The sequence below is a fragment of the Salmo salar genome, chromosome 13 (assembly GCF_965601325.2).
Source record: "Salmo salar chromosome 13, fSalSal1, whole genome shotgun sequence".
In the NCBI taxonomy this organism is placed as follows: domain Eukaryota; kingdom Metazoa; phylum Chordata; class Actinopteri; order Salmoniformes; family Salmonidae; genus Salmo; species Salmo salar.
This window is the reverse complement of record NC_138303.1, coordinates 86990919-87015818: the sequence shown is the minus strand read 5'-3', so window position 1 is coordinate 87015818 and position 24900 is coordinate 86990919. Positions and strand designations below refer to the sequence as shown.

The following is a 24900-nucleotide window of genomic DNA, read 5'->3' as shown; positions in this document are numbered from 1 at the left end:
CATGATGCTACCACCACCATGCTTCACCATAGGGATGGTGCCCGGTTTCCTCCAGATGTGACACTGACATTCAGGCCAAAGAATTGAATTTTGGTTTCATCAGACCAGAGAATCTTGTTTCTCATGGTCTGAGAGTCTTTCAGCGCCTTTTGGCAAACTCCAAGTTGGCTGTCTTGTGCCTTTTACTGAGGAGTGGCTTCTGTCAGGCCACTCCACCGTAACGGCCTGATGGGTGGATTGCTGAAGAGATGGTTGTCCTTCTGGAAGGTTCTCCCATCTCCACAGAAGAACTCTGGTCAGAGTGACCATCGGGTTCTTGGTCACCTCCCTGACCAAGGCCCTTCTCCTCCAATTGCTCAGTTTGGCCGAGCGGCCAGCTCTAGGAAGAGTCTTGGTTGTTTCAAACTTCTTCCATTAAAGAATTATGGAGGCCAATGTGTTCTTGTGGACCTTCAGTGCTGGAGATATTTTTTGGTACCCTTCCGCTGATCTGTGCCTCAACACAATCTTTTCTCGGCGCTCTATGGACAATTCCTTCGACCCCATGGCTTTGTTTTTGCTCTGACATGCACTGTCAACTGAGGGACCTTATATAGACAGCTGCTTTGTCATTATGGGGTATCGTGTGTAGATTGATGAGGGGAAAAAATTCATTCATTCGATTTTAGAATAAGGCTGTAAAGTAACAATGTGGAAAAAGTCAAGGGGTCTGAATACTTGCTATATACAGCAATTGCTGAATAGGTTGACATTGACTGGAATACAGTACGTAAACATTAAAGTGAGTAGTGTCCCATTATTAAAGTGACCAGTAATTCCATGTCTATATACATAGGACAGCAGCCTCTAAGGTGCAGGGTTAAGTAACCGGGTGGTAGCTGGCTAGTGACAGGGTGGAGGCCGGCTAGTGATGGCTATTTAACAGTTTGATGGCCTTGAGATGGAAGCTGTTTTTCAGTTCTCAGTCCCAGCTTTGATGCATCTGTACTGACTTCGCCTTCTGGATGATAGTGGGGTGAACAGGCCGTGGCTTGGGTGGTTGATGTCCTTGATTATCTTTTTGGCTTACCTGTGACATTGGGTGCTGTATGTGTCCTGCAGGGCAGGCAGTGTGCCCCCGGAGATGTATTGGGCAGACCTCACCACCCTGTGGAGAGCCCTGCGATTGCGGGCAGTGCAGTTGCCATACCAGGCGGTGATACAGCCCTACAGGATGCTCTCAATGGTGCATCTTTAAATGTTTGTGAGGGTCTTGGGGGCCAAGCCAAATTTCTTCAGCCTCCTGAGGTTGAAGAGATGCTGTTGCGCCTTCTTCACCACATTGTCTGTGTGTCATTGATGTGTACGCCAAGAAACAAGAAGCTTTTCACCTTCTCCACTGCGGCCCCGTCGATGTGGATGGGGGCGTGCTCCCTCTGTTGTCTCCTGAAGTCCACGATCAGCTCCTTTGTTTTGTTGAGGGAGAGGTTATTTTCTTGGCACCACTCCGCCAGGGCTCTCACCTCTTCCCTGTAGGTTATCTTGTTATTGTTGGTAATCAAGCCTACTACTGTCGTCTGCAAACTTGATGAGTGAGTTGGAGGCATGCGTGGACATGCAGTCATGGGTGAACAGGGAGTACAGGAGGGGGCTGAGCACGCGCCCCTTTGGGGCTCCTGTGTTGAGGATGTTGTTTCCTACCTTCACCAGGTGGGGGCGGCCCGTCAGGAGGTCCAGGACCCAGTTGCACAGGGCGGGGTTCAGACCCAGGGCCCCGAGCTTAATGATGAGCTTGGAGAGTACTAAAGAGAGTACTGAAGGCTGTGCTGTAGTCAATGAACAGTATTCTTACATAGGTATTCCTCTTGTCCAGATGGGATAGGGCAGTTTGCAGTGCAATGGCGATTGCATCATATGCATATCTATTGGGGCAGTATGCAAATTGAAGTGAGTGTAAGGTGGAGGTGATATGATCCTTAACTAGCCTCTCAAAGTACTTCATGATGACAGAAGGGAATGCTACGGGGCGATAGTCATTTAGTTCAGTTACCTTTGCTTTCTTGGGTACAGGAAAAATGGTGGACATCTTGAAGCGGGGACAGCAGACTGGGATTGGAAGAGATTGAATACGTCGGTAACACTCCAGACAGCAGGTCTGCGCATGCTCTGAGGATGTGGCTAGGATAGTGTTATGGGAGTTTGTGTTATTGGTAAATTGCACTCCTCCAGGATTGGTGAGTAAAGGCCTCAGTATCATTAGGGGTGAATGAGCAGACATTCATAGAGCAGAGCAGGGGGCGCTTGGGAGGAATGCACTGGCCCCTGCAAAGAGGGGGAATATTATATCAGACAGAGGGTGAGTCATCCCCTCACTCACAGCCATGATCCAGAGACGCAAACCTAATCATCAATCAAGCTCGATTCCCGCCCACTCCCCAGTTATGCCACCGCCTGCACCGCGTGTCTTTGAGGAGAACCCCCAGCACTAACCTGATTGGATTGTCTCTGCACTGACATACCACCAGAGATAAGGGGTAGAGGGAGGAAAAGGCTGTGCACATAATAGATAGCAATATTGTGGTAAATGTAATAATCCTGAATAAATGTAATAATTCCAGAACTTTACACGTCCATTCAGACATCCACTGACAGAAATAAAATATTTTTGGGGGGTGGGTTGTTAGTGACGTCAAATGCAACGCACTGAACGCACCTCCTGAACATGTGATGATGACGTCATATTTGGGTAGTGTGCCCGGAAGTATCAACGATAGTAAAATTAAAATAAGAAAAGCAAGCGCTACATTACGTCTAAATCGAGAAGAATAAAAGCAATAACAAGACATTCATTCTTGGACCATCAAGGACCCTACCAGCATGTCGAATATGGATAGTATCCTTTCGAGAGTGTTAGCTAGGCGTGGAAATGGCACCAGGAAATATAGGTAGACAAGGAAGGCCTCTGTTGTTTAGTTCACGATAAAGCCTCGTCTGAATAGGATTTTAAAATACATATATAGCTATCAGGTTTAGATTTGTATTTAAGCATACAGTTTATACTTGGATTGCTTGGTGACAAAGGTAAACGCTTGTTTGCAATTATTGATATTGTAACAACATCTGCCAAAGTAGGCATAATCTATAAATACACAACCAGTTTAGTAAACAATTTTACTAGTCTGAAGACACCCAGTGCCTGGTAACATGGCTGGCATTTACATCTTATTCACATGTCTACATCACAGGTATTTCAGTTCTGTGGTGGAAGCACGTCACCATCGAGTAAAGTTTGTTTGTAAAGAGGGTACGAAGAAAGGGGCACAAATACTGAAACTTTAGGTTTCATTTATGTATGACAATTTTGAAACTGTCTTTAACTTCCCATCACAGAGCATCTCTTCAATCTAAAGTTTTCAGCCAAAGAACTGCAACGAAACTCTAAGAAATGTGACAAAGAGGAAAAGGCAGAGAAGGCCAAAGTAAAAAAAGTAAGTAGGCTTTTTACATCATTAGTCAATCCCTTAACTCTGAACATATCAACTGAAAATGTAGGGATACTGAACCTTTATCATTGCCATAGGCTATCCAAAAAGGAAATGTGGAAGTGGCACGGATCCATGCGGAAAACGCCATCAGACAGAAGAACCAGTCGGTCAACTTCCTTAGGATGAGCGCTCGGATCGATGCAGTGGCCTCCAGGGTCCAAACAGCAGTCACAATGAACAAGGTGCAGTTGTTATATATACCTACACCCTACGAGACTTCACACAGCGACGTTCTTGTTTTGTAGATAAACATTTGTTCACACTTTACAACACGTAAAACACTGGTTTGGATGTTCAAAATGGAGACACTAATTCTGCTTAAGATGGTTCCACACTTTTTTACTTTGAAGGGAAAATTTGGTGCAATGTTGTGTGAAAGTGCAAGGTAACTACGGCAACAATGGCTGTGTCCAACCACACAGCAAGGTACCTTTCTATTTAAGTAATGTTGGTTAATTCTACAGGTCACTAAATCTATGGCTGGGGTGGTGAAAGGCATGGATGCCACGCTGAAGAGTATGAACCTGGAGAAGGTAACGTGTATATTTTTGTATTTTATTAGGATCCCCATTAACTGTTGCAAAACCAGCAGCTTTTCTTCCACACAAAACATGAAACATGGCACAATACAGAACATTAATAGATAACAGCTCAAGGACAGAACTACATACATTTGAAAATGTCACACACAGCCTCCATATCAGTACAGCCGTCTTCATCGACCTGGCCAAGGCTTTCGACTCTTGTCAATCACCGCATTCTTATCGGCAGCCTCAATAGCCTTGGCTTCTCAAATGACTGCCTCGCCTGGTTCACCAACTACTTTTCAGATAGAGTTCAGTGTGTCAAATCGGAGGGCCTGTTGTCCGAACCTCTGGCAGTCTCTATGGGGGTGCCACAGGGTTCAATTCTCGGGCTGACTCTTTTCTCTGTATTCATCAATAATGTCGCTCTTGCTGCTGGTGATTCTATGATCCACCTCTACGCAGACGACATCATTCTGTATACATCTGGCCCTTCTTTGGACACTGTGCTAACAAACCTCCAAACGAGCTTCAACGCCATACAACACTCCTTCCGTGGCCTCCAACTGCTCTTAAATGCTCTAAGTGCATGCTCTTCATCCGATTGCTGCCCACACCCTCCCACCCGACTAGCATCACTACTCTGGACGGTTCTGACCTAGAATATGTGGACAACTACAAATACATAGGTGTCTGGTTAGACTAAACTCTCCTTCCTGACTCATATTAAGCATCTCCAATCCAAAATGTAAATCTAGAATCGGCTTCCTATTTCACAACAAAGCCTCCTTCACTCATGCTGCCAAACATACCCTCGTAAAACTGACTATCCTACCGATCCTTGACTTTGGCGATGTCATTTACAAAATAGCCTCCAACACTCTACTCAGCAAACTGGATGTAGTCTATCACAGTGCCATCTGTTTTGTCATATTTGTCGCCAAACCCACTGGCTCCAAGTCATCTATAAGTCTTTGCTAGGTAAAGCCCTGCCTTATCTCAGCTCACTGGTCACCATAGCAACACCCACCCGTAGCACACACTCCAGCAGGTATATTTCACTGGTCATCCCCAAAGCCAACACTTCCTTTGGCTGCCTTTCCTTTCAGTTCTCTGCTGCCAATGACTGGAGTTGCAAAAAACGAGTTGCAAAAATCACTGAAGCTGGAGTCTTATCTCCCTCTCTAACTTTAAGCATCAGCTGTCAGAGCAGCTTACTGATGGCGGTGTACAGTGAATCTGTAAATAGCACACCCAACTACCTCATCCCCATATTATTACTTACCCTCTTGCTATTTTGCACCCCAGTATCTCTACTTGCACATCATCTGCATATCTATCACTCCGGTGTTAATGCTAAATTGTAATTATTTTGCCTCTATGGCCTATTTATTGCCTACCTCCCTACTCTTCTACATTTGCACACACTGTACATAGATTTTCCTATTGTGTTATTGACTGTACATTTGTTTATGTGTAACTGTTGTTTTTGTCGCACTGCTTTGTTTTATCTTGGCCAGGTCGCAGTTGTAAATGAGAACTTGTTTTCAACTGGCTTACCTGGTTAAATAAATGTGAAATAAAATAAAAAACATGCACACAAAATATCTAGGTCAAATAGGGGAGAGACTTTGCACCATGAGGTGTTTTTTTAAATCCAGGTTTTGCTGTTTACTTGAGCAATCACAGATGGGAGTTCCGTGCAATCGTGGCTGTGTGTGTGCACGCTCATAATGCTGGTAGTCAAATACAGCTATTTGATAGGTGTCACTCTCTTTTTAGACAGTATACATCTTATGTTCTTCACAATCTGAGAGGGAAATTGGGTAATGAATGTCTCATCTCTCTAGATCTCAGGCCTCATGGACAAGTTTGAACATCAATTTGAGACATTGGATGTGCAGACAGCCCAAATGGAGGACACCATGAGTAGCACAACCACACTTACCACACCACAGGTAATTATGCTTTTCTGTGCTCCTGCTAGACAGACCTTTGGTCTTTGACCTGATTTGTGGCCTTTAATTTGAAGTCTGCAACAGTAAATACACACCCAAGTGCAGATCATGACGAGATACATTTATTTTTGATTTGTTTATTCTGCTCTATTCACGAACAATGGAGATTAACAGTCAGTGATGTGTTTCAGAATCAAGTGGATTCACTGATGCACGAATTGGCTGATGAAGCAGGGTGAGTGTTCCTCATTTTGTGGTTTTCTCTATTCTTTAAAAAAACATGTATATAAAGGATGAAAATGTAATGTATAACAATTTGTGCTTCTGTTTCTTTGTGTTTAGTTTGGACCTGAACATGGAGCTCCCACAGGGGCAGACTGGATCAGTGGGCACCAGCGTAGCATCAGTAGAGCAGGTACAGAAACAGGCCCTGAACAAGAGCCATTATATACCCTACCACACTTTCAATTGTTTACTGAACAGGATCTTTAAAATAAATTATTGGTATAATAGAGCAATGATAACATTGCTGATAATATTATTGTAGCTGTGCCTCAGGCTTGCAGAAATATTGCCCTCAGCCCCACCCCTCACCCTTCTTACACAATAAAAAAAGTTATATTTTTAGAGATGCCTGACTTACTGCATCTGCAACAACATATCACCTGTTTTTCTTTTGTTCTCAGGATGAACTGTCTTCAAGGCTTGCCAAACTCCGAGACCAAATGTAAAGGAAGAACTCAGTCTGAGACCTCAATGCATGGCCTGAACTGGCCTAAACTGGATAAAAATCCAAGACCTGCTGTTCTTTTCATAATGTCTTTCTCTCATTTAGTTTCTCTTTAAATGTATATCTTTGAGAGCCTTGCCCTTGGGTCCTTTTATTGGTGTTCGAAATGTACTATTTTATATAGAGAGTATGAAGGTACAGGAATATAGGCCACCAGCCTACTAACACAGACTTATTGGTTATGGAAAATTCATGATTTAAAAAAAATATATTGCAACCGTATCAGTTCTATCTCCATCTGATGCTTTTTGGATTTTTTTTTTTTTGTGTTGTAGTTTGGCAGACATCTCTTGTGTCTTAAAATGAAACTACAATGTTATATGATGCGTTTCTTTCCTGTTTCTTACCCGAGTCCCTCCATTTACCCATTTCCTGACAAGATATTTTATTCACATGAATAATTGTGTTTAAAAAAAAATGTGTTCTCCTATCCTGTATCAGAACGGCATGGTTGTATGAAGAGATTGGTTGGTTGATTCTTACATTTGATAACTCTCGAGTTTTGGGGTTGTTTTTTTTTGTGACTACACAGTTTAGGGTAATAGATAATACAATTTTATACAGTAGGCCGTCATTGTAAATAAGAGTTTGTTCTTAACTGACTTGCCTAGTTAAATAAAAATAACACTTTTAGCCTCTTGTACCATGTATCTTTTTCAGTCTCATTTCCATGTACATCTCACCCTATTTGTATGTAAACAATGTTGAAAATAATAGGGTTTAAAGCAGTGCTTGACTTGGACCGAAATAGGTGCCTGTACTCATTTTGGGTTCTGGTACTGTTTATATTTAAGTGCAGGAGCTCCACAATACTTTTGAGCTAATATTATATTTAAAGGAACAGGAGCTCAAGCAGTAGAACATGTGAGGTGCAGGTACTAAGTCAAGCTCTGGCTTAAAGATGAAAATGTTGAATGCACATGTCAAAATGACATATAGTCTGATATTTGCCACGTTACAACAAAAATATCCCCAAAATTTGACGCTTTGGAACGCACCCACACTTACGCATTCTTGGGTCACGTGAATTGCCCCCTCCCAGCTAGAAATCACGTGAAATGTCTAAAACGCAGTGTAGACAGTGGAGTTAGTTTATGTACCTCTCTAGCTACTCAACTAACCAAATATTTATAAAAGTCGTTTTTTTCTGTTTTTATTTTACGATTCTCGACCAGCCCCTTCAGATGATAACGCATCAGATGACCCGTCGGTAGTATAATCGTAACCCAATGATATTGCATGTTTTGTGGGCCTGCCAGTTAACATTAGCTAGCATCAGCATGTTTGTGGAGGCTTAAACACAGCAAGCAATGGACCTGTCAGCTCGCTAGCTATCTAAATCAAGTAATGTATAAGCTATTTTAAATCGAAAATATTGACATAACTATATAGTTACTGAATATTTTGTCAATAATTTAGCAATTTTTCATCGCAAGCGAGTAAACTAAACCTTTTCTGAATGTTGTTTAACGTTATTAGCTTGCTAAGTTCGTTAGCTAGCTCGCTTGTTGTACATAGCTAACGTTAGTTTTATGTAGTTAGTTCTTTTGATAGTTGAGAACGTAGCAAACTACACCAACATTATAGTACATCTCTGGCTTCACTTCAATACCAAAGCTACACTTCCCTTTCTAAATTTAACTTTTTATGCTGTATCCCCTTTTGTAAATAATACTTGCTAATTTGTGCAATGTATAACACTGGTAGTGCAAATGCTTTCATTTACATTTTTCACATATCCTAGCTGTATCTGGCCCTCTAGTGTCATATAAGCTAGTAATCATATACTCTTGCAATCTAGATAATTTACCTATTATGTAGCTAACATTTTTTTGACCTTACCAACTGTTTAGTTTGGGTGATACTAGCTAGTAATTACATAACATTAGAGATAATGAAATATGTATTTATTCTGCATGTTATGTATTCTGCTGAAGCTGTAAGTGATACGAACAGAAAGCCTGCTGAAGAGGGCCAAAGTCAGACTGACTAGATTTCAACATTCTGCAAACTAAAAGATTAAGGGGATGTCAAGCACAGCCATGAAGAAAAAGGTAGATAAAAAAAAAATGAACGCTACACTGGTATTTGTAAGAATTGAAACACAACATTTTCAGTGACAATTGACACTGGGTCTCAGAAGTGTTGTAGGAGTCTGTGGTTGTCCCCCTATAGAAATTCTCCTTATATGCATTGGTTGATGTCCTCCAAAGGTGTTGCTAATGGGCAAGAGTGGGTCTGGGAAGACGAGCATGAGATCGATCATCTTTGCCAATTACATAGCCCGAGACACACGGCGCCTTGGAGCCACGAGTAAGCACTAGCTAACGTTTCTAAACTAAATACATTTTTAAGCCAGTTGAAAATGTAATCATTTCAATTGTTGTCAGATAGCTAAGTTGTGTTGCATTGATGCTCACCCTATTCTAATTATTGAATTTTCTTTCTCCTATCCTCTTGCGACTTAGTTGATGTGGAGCACTCCCATGTGCGATTCCTTGGCAATCTGGTTTTGAACTTGTGGGACTGTGGAGGGTAAGTCAACCAGTCTCTTTCAGCCTCCTTTGACAAGCTGTAGGATGTTTCTCTATGTGTATTAACACTGCTTCCTGTGTCTGTTAGACAAGACACTTTCATGGAGAACTACTTCACCAGCCAGAGAGACAACATATTCCGGAATGTGGAGGTGCTGATCTATGTGTTTGATGTGGAGAGCCGTGAGCTGGAGAAGGACATGCATTACTACCAGTCCTGTCTGGAGGCGATCCTCCAGAACTCCCCCGACGCCAAGGTCTTCTGCCTGGTGCACAAAATGGATCTGGTTCAGGAGGACCAGAGAGACCTGGTGAGCTGGGGTTCACACAAAACACCATGCCGATCAGACACTTAAATGTTTTAATGCATCAACTCATATTCACTTATTCATACACACTTTGAATTTTAAGACATATTTCACTAGGAATCTGGCTTAACACTTTTGCGGCACTCAGACATTCCTTCAAATGGCCAGAGGGCTCCACCACTAACCAACCTGTTAGGAGGCTATTTATTTAGCATGGGGGTGTGCTCAACTCTTAACACCTATGTGGAAGACTGATTGTCCTTCCTCTCTCCAGATCTTTAAGGAGCGTGAAGAGGACCTGAGGCGTCTGTCCAGGCCATTGGCTTGCACCTGCTTCAGAACATCAATCTGGGATGAAACACTGTATAAGGTAGCTGCTCTGTCTGTATGACTGTTTATCGCTGTTCCCTCAGATAAGTCTCTAACATCTTGTTTCTCTCTTAAGGCATGGTCCAGTATTGTTTACCAGCTGATCCCCAATGTACAGCAGCTGGAGACAAACCTGCGTAACTTTGCTCAGATCATTGAGGCAGATGAAGTGCTTCTGTTTGAGAGAGCCACTTTTCTGGTGAGGGCTGCTAGCTATTGAAAACGGCTTTGTTGAAAATCTGATGGTTGGATGAGTAGGAAATTATGTAATTTCTGGTGGTAATGTTTGTTACAGGTAATCTCTCACTACCAGTGCAAAGAGCAGCGTGATGCTCACCGCTTTGAGAAGATCAGCAACATCATCAAACAGTTCAAGCTCAGTTGTAGGTGAGGTCATCCTCCAGAAAGAACATGTCTCTGTGGTGACCTTACTGCGTCTCAACCTGGTATCTCTGTCTTTGGTGTTTTCATGATGCAGTACTTTGTGGTGTTTGCAGTAAACTGGCAGCCTCCTTCCAGAGCATGGAGGTGAGGAACTCCAACTTTGCGGCCTTCATTGATGTCTTCACCTCTAATACATATGTTATGGTGATCATGTCGGACCCCTCCATACGTAAGTATAGCCGTTATTATTTATTTTTATTAAGGACTTGTTTGTACATGAGAAAATACATATCTACTGTAAGTCAATCAAATATATTTTTAAAGCCCTTTTTACATCAGCAGATGTCAAAGTGCTATACATACAGAAACCCAGCCTAAAAGCCCAAACAGCAAGCGATGCAGATGTAGAAGCATGGTGGCTAGGAAAAACTCCCTAGAAAGGCAGGACCCTAGGAAGAAACCTAGAGAGGAACCAGGCTCTGAGGGGTGGCAAGTCACCTTCTGGCTGTGCCGGTTGGAGATTATAACAGGCCAGATTGTTCTCCAAGATATTCAAACATTCATAGATGACCAGCAGGTCAAATAATAATCACAGAGGTTGTAGAGGGTGCAACAGGTTAGTACATCAGGAGTAAATGTCACTTGGCTTTTCATAGCCGGGCATTCAGAGGTCGAGACAGCAGATGCGGTAGAGAGTTGAAAACAGCAGATCTGGGACAAGGTAGTACGTCCAGTGAACATGACACTCTAAATAATGTTGTCTCTACTTATAGCCTCTGCAGCCACACTCATTAACATCCGCAATGCCAGGAAACACTTTGAGAAGCTGGAGCGTCTGGATGGACCAAAGCACAGCCTGACCATGCGTATGCGCTAAGCACTGCATCTGGCCCAGAGGGTGCCAGCCAGCTGAACCAATCAGTCCACAGACAGCTAACTACAGGCTGTGGTCCAGCCTTGACCAACGCATATGAGCAGCCCTGCACTGTGCTACCCTGTCTCACTCAATCACATGTTTTTCCTACAGAAGATTCTGTTTTCCTTTAAGTCAAATCTTTGTTGATCTCATGTATCATGAACTGTGATGCCTTTCTCAGACATAATTGTCAGATTAAAAAAAATATATATATAGAAAAATCTATTAAATGCTCATATTTTACTGTTAGGGGATACCAATGCTGTCTTGGTATGTCACAAAGTCACTCTGTAAATGGTAAGCACAGTATGTTGATTAAAAAAGGAAAAGGAGCCTCAGAAATGATTTTCTGCTTTGCATAGTCAAGTGACTATCTTTACAATGATCTGCTGTTGTCAAGGCTAGTGTTACGTTACTATATGGATGTGATGAGTGCTACGTCTCCATGCCATCTCATGTAGTCAAGGCTTTGAGGCTGAATTCTATGAATCAGGGCTCTAAAACCCTGTTCCAGCTATGGTCCTGTAGGTTTTCACTCCAAACCCTACTATAGCACACCAGTTTCTAACAATTAGCTGGTTGATAATCTGAACCAGATTAGTTACAGATGGGGTTGGAGCAAAAACCAACAGAAGGGTAGCGCTCCAGGAACAGGGTTTGAGACCTGTTATCAATGCTTTGAGGTGATGGAAACTTGGGGGGGGGGGGGGGGAGCTCAACAAATACAGTATCTCACACACTGTTGAACACTGGAAAACACATTTTGTGAAGACTTTAAACCTGGAATAGTGCATTCATGCATAAATAAAACATATTTAGAAATAAGTCTGGTGTGTTCTGCAACATGTGACAAGGAATATAATAGGGTGTAGGTTTTGTAAATTTCTTCGGTACTTTTTACCCCTTTTTTGTGATATCCAATTGGTAGTTAGTCTTGTCCCATTGCTTCAACTCCCGTAAATAATTGTATCAAGACTTGTATCAAGCCAAATTATATGTGCCTTTGAACAGGGTATGGTAGTAGGTGCCAGGCACATCGGTATGTGTCAAGAACTGCAACGGTTTTTCCACACTCGGTTTCCCGTGTGTATCAAGAATGGTCCACCACCCATTTTACATTTACATTTTAGCAGACGCTCTTACTATAGTGAATGCATACATTTCATTTCATACATTTTTCCCCCCTTTTTTTTCTCGTACTGGCCCCCCCATGGGAATCGAACCCACAACCCTGGCGTTGCAAACACCATGCTCTACCAACTGAGCCACAGGGAAGCTGTGGGCTATCCAACCAACTTGACACAACTGTGGGAAGCAATGGAGTCAACATCCCTGTGGAACGCTGTCGACACCTTGTAGAGTCCATGCCTCGACCAATTGAGACTGTTCTGAGGGCAAAAGGGGGTGTGGGTGCAACCAAGGTTCCCTCTATTTTTTTCTGGCACTGGGAAAATTTCAGGTCTGCTGAGCGCTAACTTTAACATTGTGAACACGGAGGCTGTACCTGCTTTAAGTTAACAGTTTTAACAATGTCCAAGTAGGCTACTGTGGCTATTTGTTCATAATGTAGGCCTAACAGAGTGGCCTACCATCAAAAACAATGGAGAAAATGCATCCCTTAACGTTTTAACATGGAAATAGCTGTTATCATTCAGCAGCAAATGTGCGGTGTTCAACGTAGGTCTACATTCCTTGAGACGTTTGAAAAAAAACATGCAGGACTTGACATTAACCTGTTTATCCACTTGTCCTTCAGACAAGGTGACTACATGTTGTGTTTCATTATGATTCCCATACCATTATTAGGCAATCAGACAAATTATGCTACGCTCTGCCCATTGGCTACTTAGCTTTTCAAGACCATCTTAAAATACGCTGTCCCTTTAAGACAAAAAAAAAGCTATTTACCTGAAATGCACATATTTTGTGCTCTTTTATGAAGCAACCACTCCCCCATTGTTGATTAGAAATTAGTTGTAACTGGGCTAATAACTTACTAACTGGCAAAGAATATTAACAAATGTGCACAGGTGGCTACATGTAGCTCCCGCTTTGAAATCAAAACAAGAAAAGCTCCCGCTCTGATTGGTTATGGCGCACCAGTATTAAAAGTATGGGACTGAAAGGCGCTGCATGGTCAATCTGCCGTCTGCATTGGCTTTACAGGATTTACGGTGATATGGCCTCTGCCGCAGTCAAGGCATTCATGCTTCTTGCGCCTCGCAGAGCTGTTATGAAGGAAATTGTCAAGTAAGTGAGTTTGTGTTTACACAAGACCTCCTGCCCTCACCCACCGTCAACGCGGAGCTATACGGAGATCTCCGCGTTGTTACATTTGAGGCGCACAGCGATGCGGTAAACAGCTCAATTTGGCCTCTGCGTCCGTCAAAAGACTTCGCAACTGCGTCACACTGTCCATACGGCGCTCCCGACCAAATACCCAGATCACGCATAAGTTGGCTTTGGGTCGTACATGTCAATGCAATGGAATCCTACGCCAACGCGCTCTGCATACAAGAGAATACCTTGCAGTTAGTTCATTTTGTTTCGGCATGTTACATTGAAAGTGGCTAGTATTGTGTTGATTCTAGCACAATTTCGACAGCAGACCGAAACGTTGATCGTGTTAAAGACTCTAGAGTTGAGTTCAATGTCGTGCTTCTCTGCGCAAGAGTTCATCTGCGCGGCTTTTAGAACATTGGGTGCAACAAAATTTTACGGTGTTCTTAATGTTTTTAATACTGTACGCTGCTGCTGTTCATCGATCCTGTTGATTAGTCAGTCACTTTATACCCATCTATATGTACATACCTACATCAATTACCCCGTACCACTGCACACCGACTCGGCGGTGTTACCCCGTGTTTGTAACCAAGTTATCGTTACTGTGTATTTATTCCACGTTAATTCAATTATTTATTTCACCAGAAGGGCCGTAAGCAAGCATACCTGTGTTAGTCTAGACCCGTTTACGAAGCATGTGACAAATAAACATGTATTTGATTGATTTGCATCGGTCAACGCTTCTTATGTCTTCTCAATTAGGAAGTACCTTCGCATTAAAATTGCACTACAGCGCTGATCTTCAGTGTCACGGATTTAATCATGTCTAAAGCATATTGGAGCACATGCGTGCAACTCTTTATTTACTCAGAATTAATTATTGGCCCAGCACCAGTGTTGAAATTTGGGAAATGCATCTCACACACACCTTAGCTTGGAGTATTTTTCTATAAATCACAATTGATGCTGCATTAAAAACAAATCTTTATCATAACTCCTCTCAAAAATATCTTCATTGTATTAAAAAAAAGAAACAAACTTGCATAATGCACATATACATTCTCAATATCATTCTGATAATTATTGCAATCTTTAATTAAATGTTATGCGAAAAGTCTTCTCCTGCTCTTTGCGTCGGTTGTCGCAGAGTTTGGACACATCCTCCACCCTTCTCTGTAGAAGCACTGAGGAGACATATTACAGAGTTAATATGGATTGAAGGATGTCAACTTTTTATCAGAAGCAAGGGTCAAGTTAAAGTTGTTTACTCAAGACCACACATGGGTTAAACACTGACCCGAGTTCTGGTCAATCCATTGAAGAGAGTCCATGTGGGCATTGAGAATTTTACAGATCTGCTGAAGCTAAAGAGAGAAAAAAAAGTGTTAGCATAACCAATTACATTTCCTCTTCCCTAAATGATAAACTAAGCAGGTAACCACAGTTCAGAACATGTGATGTATTTGCTTTAGAATAACTGTAGAAATACATTTTTTCACCTTTATTTAACCAGGTAAGCTAGTTGAGAACAAGTTAATTTACAACTGTGACCTGGCCAAAATAAAGCAAAGCAGTGCGACAAAAACAGAGTTACACATGGAATAAACAAACAGTCAATAACACAATAGAAAAAAAGAAAGTCTATATACAGTGTGTGCAAATGGAGTGAGGTAGGCAATAAATATGCCATAGTAGCGAAGTAATTACAATTTAGCAGATTAACACGAGTGATAAATGAGCAGATGTGCAAGTAGTGATACTGGTATGCAAAAGAGCAGAAAAGTAAATAAAAACAATATGGGGATGAGGTAGGTAGATTGGGTGGGCTATGAAATATAAGTCTCCAGCTTCAACGATTTTTGCAATTAGTTCCAGTCACTGGCAGCAGAGAACGGGAAGGAAAGGCGGCCAAAGGATGTGTTGGCTTTGGTGATAACCAGTGAGATATACCTGCTGGAACGTGTGCAACGGGTGGGTGTTGTTATCGTGACCAGTGAGCTGAGATAAGTCTTTGCTAGGTAAAGCCCCGCCTTATAGATGACCTGGAGCCAGTGGGTCTGGCGGTGAATATGTAGCGATGGCCAGCCGACTAGAGCATACAGGTCGCAGTGGTGGGTGGTATAAGGGGCTTTGGTAACAAAACGGATGGCACTGTGAATGATTGCATCCAATTTGCTGAGTAGAGTATTGGAAGCTATTTTGTAGATGACATCGCCGAAGTCGAGGATCGGTAGGATATTCAGTTTTACTAGGGTAAGTTTGGCGGCATGAGCGAAGGAGGCTTTTTTTGCGAAATAGAAAGCCGATTCTAGATTTGATTTTGGATTGGAGATGTTTAATATGAATCTGGAAGGAGAGTTTACAGTCTAGCCAGACTCCTAGATATTTGTAGTTGTCCACATTTCTAGGTCAGAACCGTCCAGGGTAGTGAGGCTAGTCGGGCGGGTGGGTGCAGGCAGCGAACAGTTGAAAAGCATGCATTTGGTTTTTACTAGTGTTTAAGAGCAGATGGAGGCCACGGAAGGAGTGTTGTATGGCATTGAAGCTCGTTTGGAGGTTAGTTAACAGTGTCCAAAAAAAGGCCAGATGTATACAGAATAGTGTCGTCTGCGTAGAGGTGGATCAGGGAAATCACCCGCAGCAAGAGCGACATCATTGATATATACAGAGAAAAGAGTCGGCCCGAGAATTGAACCCTGTGGTACCCCCATAGAGATTGCCAGAGGTCCGGACAACAGGCCCTCCGATTTGACACTGAACTCTAAGTCTGCGAAGTAGTTGGTGAATCAGGCGAGGCAGCCATTTGAGAAACCAAGGCTATTAAGTCTGCCGATAAGAATACGGTGATTGACAGAATCGAAAGCCTTGGTCAGATCGATGAAGACGGCTGCACAGTACTGTCTTTTATCGATGGCGGTTATGATATCGTTTAGTACCTTGAGCGTGGCTGAGGTGCACCCGTGACCAGCTCGGAAACCGGATTGTACAGCGGGGAAGGTACGGTGGGATTCGAAATGGTCAGTGATCTGTTAACTTTGCTTTCGAAGACTTGAAAGGCAGGGCAGGATGGATATTGGTCTGTAAAAGTTTGGGTCTAGAGTGTCACCCCCTTTGAAGAGGGGGATGACCGCAGAAGCCTTCCAATCTTTAGGGATCTTGGACGATACGAAAGAGAGGTTGAGCAGACTGGTAGTAGGGGTTGCAACATTGGCAGCGGATAGTTATAGAAAGATTGTCTAGCCCAGCTGATTTGTACAGGTCCAGGTTTTGCAGCTCTTTCAAAACATCTGCTGTCTAGATTTGGGTGAATGAGAAGCTGGGGAGGCTCGGGAATGTAGCTGTGGGGGGGGGGGGGGGGGGGGGCTGTTGGCCGGGGTAGCCAGGAGAAAAGCATGGCCAGCCGTAGAAAAATGCTTATTGAAATGTTCAATTATCATGGATTTATCGGTGGTGACAGTGTTTCCTAGCCTCAGTGCAGTGGCCAGCTGGAAGGAGGTGCTCTTGTTCTCCATGGACTTTAGTGTCCCAGAACTTTTTGGAGATAGAGCTACAGGATGAAATTTCTGTTTGAAAAAGCTAGCCTTTGCTTTCCTGACTGACTGCGTGTATTGGTTCCCGACTTCCCTGAACAGGTGCATATCGCGGGGACTATTCGATGCTATTGCAGTCCGCCAAAGGATGTTTTTGTGCTGGTCAAGGGCAGTCAGGTCTGGAGTGAACCAAGGGCTATATCTGTTCTTAGTTCTACATTTTTTGAAAGGGGCATGCTTATTTAAGATGGTGAGGAAATTACTTTTAAAGAACGACCAGGCATCCTCGACTGACGGGATGAGATCAATATCCTTCCAGGATGCCAGGTCAATTAGAAAGGCCTGCTCGCATAAGTGTTTTATTTTCAGTGATGAGGGGTGGTCGTTTGACCGCGGACTCATAGCGGATGCAGGCAATTTACATAAGTAAAAGCACTGGCAGCAAGGTATTCAAAAGACATCGGTCTGTTTTTCCTTCTCACCGGGTCACTGTTATCAGCTGGCCCGCTGGATGTATTCAGGTGTTCAATGATCTCCTTTAGATCTTGGGACATCCTCTTCAGCTGGGCGTCCACGTTCTCTGCAAGCTTGTACCTGCAGAAAGAGATGGAGATATTGCATAAAGATGAGATATCACATAACCATAGTCATGATTCAGTTCACTGTGCATTGGTTTTCACTCAGAAAGACCTTTGGTAAAACCTTACGTCCTCTCGCGTTCCTCGTCTGCGTTCTGCATGTAGATGGTTCCACTCTGTTCTTTGACAGACCCCTCCAGTGGGGACAGCAGGTCCTCCAGCTCCTTCTGTTGTGACAGGATGAAGTCCAGTTCCTGGTCCAGCCTGGGACAGGGTAGAGAGCAGAAACACAAGGTCATACAATAAACATTGACAATAATTACCATAGATCTACTTACAAAGAATACTGAATTATCTGATATATTGAAATACATAAGAAATAAAGCTGTTAACCACTACCTTCTTTGGTCCAATTTCACTTTCTCCATCTCCCTGTGCAGTGATGTGATCTGTAACAACGAGATGAACATGCCCTTCAAACATCTGCCATGAAGATACCCCAAAGTTCAACTTCATATGAGATTAAAACACATAGCATTGCCTAGCTTCTAGTGGTGCAGTTACGAGAAGTGCCACTATAATGACATGTCTGTTTACCTTTTCTCCGTTCTCCACCAGCGTGCGGTCCCAGGCGTTGACCTGGGTGGCTTGCTGTAAGAAATGCCTCTCCTGGTCCTCCAGCTCAAGACTCCACTTGTTAATGAGACCCTCTAGTTGGATATATGACATCACTGGAGGAGCACTGCAGGGGGAGGAGTAAAGGACCAGTCACACACAGAGCAGAAATTATTGGGGGTGTAGCGAAATGCTTGTGTTCCTAGCTCCAACATTGCAGTAATATCTAACAATACACACAAATCTAAAAAAGTGAAAGAACGGAATTAAGAAATATTAGGATGAGCAATGTCTGTACACACACAGGCTTTCCTTTCTGTTAGTTTGCCTACAACTCTAGCACCTGCGGAAAGTACCTGGATGTGCGTATATTCTTCAGCTTTTGTACATACACACTTCGGAAAGTATTCAGACCACCTGACCTTTTCCACATTTGGTTACTTTACATTTTATTCTAAAATGGATGAAATAAAACCAGATTTAGAAATGTTTGCAAATTTATCAAACAAACAGAAATGCCTTATTTACATAAGTATTCAGACCCTTTATGAAACTCGAAATTGAGCTCAGGTGTATCCTGTTTCCATTGATGATCCTTGATGTTTCTACAACTTCATTCGAGTCCACCTGTGGTACAGTTGACCATGCATGTCAGAACAAAAACCAAGCCACTAGGTCAAAGGAATTGTTCGTAGAGCTCAGACAGGATTGGGTCGAGGCACAGATCTGGGGAAGGGTACCAAAAAACGTCTGCAGCATTGAAGGTCCAAGAACACAATGGCCTCCATCATTCTTAAATGGAAGTTTGTTATCACCAAGACTCTTCCTAGAGCTGGCAAAACTGAGAAATCGGGGGAGAAGGGCCTTGGTCAGGGAGGTGACCAAGAACTCAATAGTCACTGACAGAGCTCCCCTGTGAAGATGGGAGAAACTTCCAGAAGGACAACCATCTCCGCAGCACTCCATCAATAAGGCCTTTATGGTAGAGTGGCCAGACGGAAGCCACTCCTCAGTAAAAAGACATGACAGCCCGCTTGGAGTTCGCCAAAAGGCACCTAAAGACTCTCAGACTATGAGAAAGGAGACAAGCTCTGAATGTCCTTGAGTGGCTCAGTAAGAGCCTGATCGAACATCTCTGTAGACTTGAAAATAGCTATGCAGCAACACTCCCCATCCAACCTGAAGGAACTTGAGAGAATCTGCAGAGAAACTCCCCAAATACAGGTGTGCCAAGGTTATAGTCATAACCAAGAAGACTCGAGGCTGGAATCGCCACCAAACATGCTTCAAGTACTGGGTAAAAGGTCTGAATACTTATGTTAATTTGATATTTTAAGTTTTTATACATTTGCAAAATATTTTTTGAAACCCATTTTCCTTTGTCATTATGGGGTATTGTGTGTAGATTGATGAGGAAAATAAACAATTTAATACATTTTAGAATAAGGCTGTAATGTAACAAAATTTGGAAAAAGTCAAGGGGTCTGAGTACTTCCCGAAGGCACTGTATGTGATGGGATGTACAGACAATATGGATACATCTGTATTATACAGTATATGTACAGCAATAGTTAAATAGGATAAGCCTTGACTAGAATACAGTATATACATATGAAGTGGGTAAAACAGTATTTAAACATTGGTTACTTTAATAGTGTTCCATGACTACGTACACACATTTCAGTTTACTTCCAGAATTTAATTAATTGAAATGGAATTAACCCCAACCCTAAATACAATGGTTGAGGATACAAATACAGTGAGATAGTGCAGTGAGTGGTTGTAATAAACTGGACAGGCTGAACCCTGCAATACCTTGCTGTAACAGTAGAGATGGTTGTGGCTACGCCAGTGATGGGGGCCGTTACACCAATGCCAATGGCACCCGCAGGTTTCATAGCCAGTGAGAAACCTGTGGTTGTGGTAGGGGCAGCTAAAACAAACACTACAGTGAGAAATTCATCAATATGACAAAAATACTGCATGAACAACCCCATTCCCACGGGGGACCAGTACGAAAAATAAATAAATATGTATTCACTACTGTAAGTCGCTCTGGATAAGAGCGTCTGCTAAATTACTAAAATGTAAATATACACAATTTTGCATAAACAGGCAACAATATCAAGCTGTAGTTATTCTAATAATCCTGTATGATAGAACAGTGAACGTGAACAGTACCTGTGCCAACTGGGGCAGTAGTTGTGGCAGTGACTGCTCCCAGGGGCTTGAGCATGAAGCCCAGGGTACTTCCCGCTGTTGAGGTGGCAGCCGGGGCAGCTGAGGTAGGGGCAGCGCCCACTAATCAGAAGAGAGTCAGGAAATTAAATTCCACCACAGAATGTCAGAAAGCCAATTTAACCTTATTTTTTAGTTTTCCAACACTTGATATTTCAAGCAAGAGCTCGCTAGTAGGAAATAAAACTCACAAAATCCTGCAATTGCTGCTGTAGCAGGAGCTGCTGTTGATACTGGTACAGCAAAAAGAGAAGAACCCAATGAGGCATGGGTAGCCGGGGCAGTTGCAGCCGGGGCTGGAGTAGCTTGAGAAAAAAAAATAGATCATCTTAAACTCATAGCCGTTGATAGTTTAAAAACAGGCACACAAACCCTTTTTACAAAACAAAAACAAATTCTACAATTTGTCAGATATTCATTTCATATATCCCAAATGTCTCCGATTCCCCCATTTACCAGAAGGTTTGACGCCAAAAGCGAATCCTCCAACCTGGGTTGTGGTTGGTGCAGCTGTTGAGGCCACAGAGTTCAGAGTCAGACCTGAGTAAAGACAAAATACTATAATTCAGGATGCAAAAAACCGCTGATGTAAAGTAATAGTCGCATTTATAGTACATTACCCATGATCTGATAAACAGATGACTAGGAGCCCAGAAAACTCACTTGTGGGCTGGGTCCCCAGGGAGAGGCTGGCAGGTGTGCTGTTTCCAAATGAGAAGCCCCCTCCTGCGGTCACAGTAGGGGCTGGAGCTGTGCTGGCCTGGACCTTGGCTGCACCAAAACTAAACCCACCTCCCATAATTTGGGTGGCTGCAGCAGGAGTTCCTAAAGAGAGTCCACCAGCTGCAGCAGGTTGGGTCTGGGGTTGAGTTTGGGCAACAGGGGCTCCAAGCCCCCCTGCGGTCCCAAAGCTGAACCCCCCTCCTGCAGGGGCAGCAGTGGTTTGTGTGGCGAGACCCCCACCAAGTCCAAAGCCTGTCCCAGAGGAGGGGGTCGCCATCCCCATAGTTAGCCCAGTCGGTGCAGGTTGAGAGGCGGCTGGTGTACCCAGATTGAGTTTAGCAACGGGAGTCCTAAAGACAAAAGCAAGAGAAAATAACGCATTATAAGATCTACATTACGATTGCAATCCTACTGTAAGCTACACAGGCAAGAACCTACCAAGTTTATTTTATTTAACTAGGTAAGTTAACTTCTCTAGGGTAGGGGGCAGTATTTTGACGTCCGGATGAAAGGCGTGCCCAAATTAAACTGCCTGCTACTCAGAAGGTAGGATATGCATATTATTAGTAGATTTGGATAGAAAACACTGAAGTTTGTAAAACTGTTTGAATGATGTCTGTGAGTATAACAGAACTCATATGGCAGGCAAAAACCTGAGAAAAATCCAACCAGGAAATGTGGAAATCTGAGGTTTGTAGTTTTTCAAGTGATTCCCTATCCAGTATACAGTGACTTAGGGTTCATTTTGCACTTCCTAAGGCTTCCACTAGATGTCAACAGTCTTTAGAACGTTGTTTCATGCTTCTACTGTGAATATGGAGCGATCAAGAGGGCCTGGAAGTCGATGAGTGAGAAAATGACATGAGCTCAGAGGCACGCGCTCACGTGAGAGTTAGCTGTGTTCCTTTTCTTTTCTGAAGACATTGGAATTGTCCGGTTGGAATATTACTGAAGATTTATTAAAAACGTCCTTAAGATTGATGCTATTCATGGTTTGACATATTTCTAAAAACGTAAATATAACTTTTTTGACTTTTCGTCGTGACATTTGCGCACGCTTCCTGCATTTGGAGTAGTGGACTGAACGCGTGAACACAAGGAGGTATTTGGACATAAATTATGGACTTTATCGAACAAAACAAACATTTGTGGACCTGGGAGTGCATTCTGATGATCATCAAAGGTAAGTGAATATTTATAATATTATTTCTGAGTTTTGTTGACTCCACAAAATGGCGGGTTTGGTTTCGTGTCTGAACGCTGTACTCAGATTATTGCAAAATGTTCGTTCGCCGTAAAGCTTTTTTGAAATCTGACACAGCGGTTGCATTAAGGAGAAGTGCATCTATAATTCTTTAAATAACTGAATATTTTATCAACGTTTATGATGAGTATTTCTGTAAATTGATGTGCGCATTCACCGGAAGTTTTGGGAGGCAAAACATTTCTGAACACTACACGCCAATGTAAAAGGTTTATTTTGATATAAATATGAACTTTATCGAGCAAAACATACATGTATTGTGTAACATGAAGTCCTATGAGTGCCATCTGATGAAGATCTGTATTTATGGTTTTTGTGACACCTCTCCTTGATTGGAAAATGGCTGTGTGGTTTTTCTTGTTTAGGTGCTGTCCTAACAATCTAATGTTATGCTTTCGCCGTAAAGCCTTTTTGAAATCGGACAATGTGGTTGGATTAACGAGCTGTGCATCTTTAAAATGGGATATAATAGTTGTATGTTTGAGAAATTTTAATAATGAGATTTGTTGTTTTGAATTTGCCGCCCTGCTATTTCACTGGCTGTTGAATAGTGTGTCGCTAGCGTCCCACCTACCCCAGAGAGGTTAAGAAAATTATTATTTACAATGACGGCCTACCCCGGCCAACGCTGGGCCAATTGTGCGCCGCCCTATGGGACTCCCAATCACAGCCGGATGTGATACAGCCTGAATTCGAACCAGGGACCGTAGTAACGCCTCTTGCACTGACCCACTCTGGAGTTTGTTCAGCTCACCATCAATGCTGCCCTAAGATAATATAACTACCCAAACATTCATGCAAACTACATCATCCAACAGACCCACCCAAAAGAGAAGCCTCCTCCTGCAGGAGTACTGCTCTGTGCAGGGGTCCCAAAGCTGAACCCTCCAGTTGGGTTTGTGCTACCCTGGGTGGGCATAGCAAACAGCCCAGAGCTCTGGGGGGCAGATACTGGGGCCTGGGGAGTGCTGGGGGTTCCGAAAGAGAAGCCACCACCTGGAGCTGCAGCACTTGGCATCCCAAAGCCTGTGGCTGGGGCAGTTGCAGCTGTGGTTTTGGGAGCACCAAAGCTGAATCCAGTATTGGACGCTTGTCCAAAGTTGAATCCTCCACTCATTGTCCTATCCAGCAAGAGAACAAGAGAGAGAATAATACAATGACATATCGTACCAATGTCATTATTGTCCCTTCAACATCTTCATCCACTAACACAGCTTGGCTAGAAACAGAGAAGACATTCAGCTGGACATGGGAATGACCTGTCCTGATAACAAAAATCTGCCAGAAGATACCGACCCTACCATCACGCTTGTTTACACGGACCTGCACTTAGGTCGAAGCACAACCACGGTTACATTAAAACACATTGGAGGCTCGTGCTAGTTTGCAGTAGCCACTAGAGACATTTTGGAATGGCAGTGTCAGCCAATCAGCTCATTTCTTGTTCAACTCAACACCCCATTCCATTATGGGTGTGGGGGCTACTGCTAACTAGCACGAGGCAGAACATTTCGGTTTTCCGAGAAAACTAACAGTATTTCAATCTACTCGATGGAACAGTGTGGATAAAGGTAATATACAGTAGCATATCCCATCCCTGCATTGAACGGTACATCTTCCGACCAGTATCTGGCGCCGGTTCCACGGCCTCTTAATATAACCATAATTTAACATGATTGCGTTCCGACCCCTGTGCAGTTCGGTGTAAACCGTAGGGTTGGTATCGAAACAGTAGGGCTGGTATCTTCTGGCAACATGCTAACAGACTAACTTAGCCAGCTAACTACATTTTGAGCTAGCATTTTTACACTGATCATATGTATACATAGCAAATGCGAGAAAGGTATCTAGCCAGTTGACATTCAGCAAATAAATTGCCTATATGGCAAGTTAGCTAGCTAACGTTACCAAACTAGCAAATTTTAGTTGGCTAGCTAGCCAGCTAAGGTTGGTTAGCTACAAAAATACGAACGAGTTAGCAAACTAACGTTAGATGGCTAACAAAACGCCATATATTAAACCTCCAGCTAAACAAATGTATACATGTTCGTTCACTAGCGTTGAACAAATGTATAACATAACCATACCTTTCGTTTTCTTCAGACAACAAATTAAATTGAATAACGCACGTTATCTGCGTGGAGTTTCAACGAGCGCTTTTATGGTTGCGAAAACGACAACACTGGCAGGTTCACAAACGCCCAGAATGTGAGAGCGCCATCTGCTGTGATGGAGTGTGGAGCTGGACAATGCTGCAACTCAGGACAAGTAGTAGTATTAGTGTGTGTATATATATATATACACTGCTCAAAAAAATAAAGGGAACACTTAAACAACACATCCTAGATCTGAATGAAAGAAA

General features: G+C 42.9%; 3 protein-coding genes across 6 annotated transcripts; 2 read left to right on the top strand and 1 right to left on the bottom strand.

Moving 5' to 3' along the window:
- Positions 1-2687: 2687 nt before the first annotated feature.
- Positions 2688-7437, top strand: chm1b (Charged multivesicular body protein 1b). 2 transcript variants are annotated; one of them, XM_014137435.3, is made up of 8 exons: positions 2688-2872; positions 3370-3467; positions 3560-3706; positions 3989-4057; positions 5899-6006; positions 6198-6241; positions 6349-6421; positions 6693-7437. In XM_014137435.3, exons 1-8 carry the CDS (start codon positions 2857-2859, stop codon positions 6735-6737), a joined length of 600 nt encoding a protein of 199 aa, XP_013992910.1. In that variant the 5' UTR covers positions 2688-2856; the 3' UTR covers positions 6738-7437.
- A 412-nt stretch (positions 7438-7849) lies between these two features.
- Positions 7850-11640, top strand: rraga (Ras-related GTP binding A). 3 transcript variants are annotated; one of them, XM_014137441.3, is made up of 10 exons: positions 7850-8140; positions 8734-8850; positions 9010-9109; positions 9265-9331; positions 9419-9641; positions 9913-10008; positions 10084-10206; positions 10303-10394; positions 10505-10620; positions 11165-11640. In XM_014137441.3, the coding sequence occupies exons 2-10, from the start codon at positions 8824-8826 to the stop codon at positions 11266-11268; spliced, it is 948 nt and encodes a 315-aa protein (XP_013992916.1). In that variant the 5' UTR covers positions 7850-8140; positions 8734-8823; the 3' UTR covers positions 11269-11640. The 3 variants fall into 3 exon arrangements, with proteins under 3 accessions (XP_013992916.1, XP_013992917.1, NP_001134662.1); XM_014137442.3 differs by having other exon boundaries at positions 7861-8006; NM_001141190.2 differs by lacking the exon at positions 7850-8140 and having other exon boundaries at positions 8810-8850; positions 11165-11523.
- A 2775-nt stretch (positions 11641-14415) lies between these two features.
- nup62 (Nuclear pore glycoprotein p62) lies at positions 14416-24687 on the bottom strand. The gene is made up of 13 exons (NM_001141792.1): positions 24626-24687; positions 23363-23659; positions 21215-21624; positions 21008-21091; positions 20743-20856; positions 20495-20614; positions 20129-20246; positions 18296-18440; positions 18098-18147; positions 17828-17962; positions 17603-17714; positions 14888-14954; positions 14416-14774 (listed from the first exon to the last, which is right to left on the bottom strand). The coding sequence occupies exons 2-13, from the start codon at positions 23653-23655 to the stop codon at positions 14683-14685; spliced, it is 1740 nt and encodes a 579-aa protein (NP_001135264.1). The 5' UTR covers positions 23656-23659; positions 24626-24687; the 3' UTR covers positions 14416-14682.
- Positions 24688-24900: the final 213 nt, after the last annotated feature.

Excerpts from the sequence above, each read along its gene's own strand:
- chm1b (XM_014137435.3), top strand. Across the intron at positions 4,058-5,898 it reads AGAGTATGAACCTGGAGAAG|ATCTCAGGCCTCATGGACAA; the intron begins GTAACGTGTATA and ends TCATCTCTCTAG. Across the intron at positions 6,007-6,197 it reads CCACACTTACCACACCACAG|AATCAAGTGGATTCACTGAT; the intron begins GTAATTATGCTT and ends GATGTGTTTCAG.
- rraga (XM_014137441.3), top strand. The coding sequence starts at position 8,824 with ATGTCAAGCACAGCCATGAAGAAAAAG. Across the intron at positions 9,110-9,264 it reads ACGGCGCCTTGGAGCCACGA|TTGATGTGGAGCACTCCCAT; the intron begins GTAAGCACTAGC and ends CTTGCGACTTAG. Across the intron at positions 9,332-9,418 it reads AACTTGTGGGACTGTGGAGG|ACAAGACACTTTCATGGAGA; the intron begins GTAAGTCAACCA and ends TGTGTCTGTTAG.
- nup62 (NM_001141792.1), bottom strand. The coding sequence starts at position 23,655 with ATGAGTGGAGGATTCAACTTTGGACAAGCGTCCAATACTGGATTCAGC. Across the intron at positions 21,625-23,362 it reads GGAGGAGGCTTCTCTTTTGG|GACTCCCGTTGCTAAACTCA; the intron begins GTGGGTCTGTTG and ends TTTTGTCTTTAG. Across the intron at positions 17,715-17,827 it reads GACGAGGAACGCGAGAGGAC|GTACAAGCTTGCAGAGAACG; the intron begins GTAAGGTTTTAC and ends CTCTTTCTGCAG.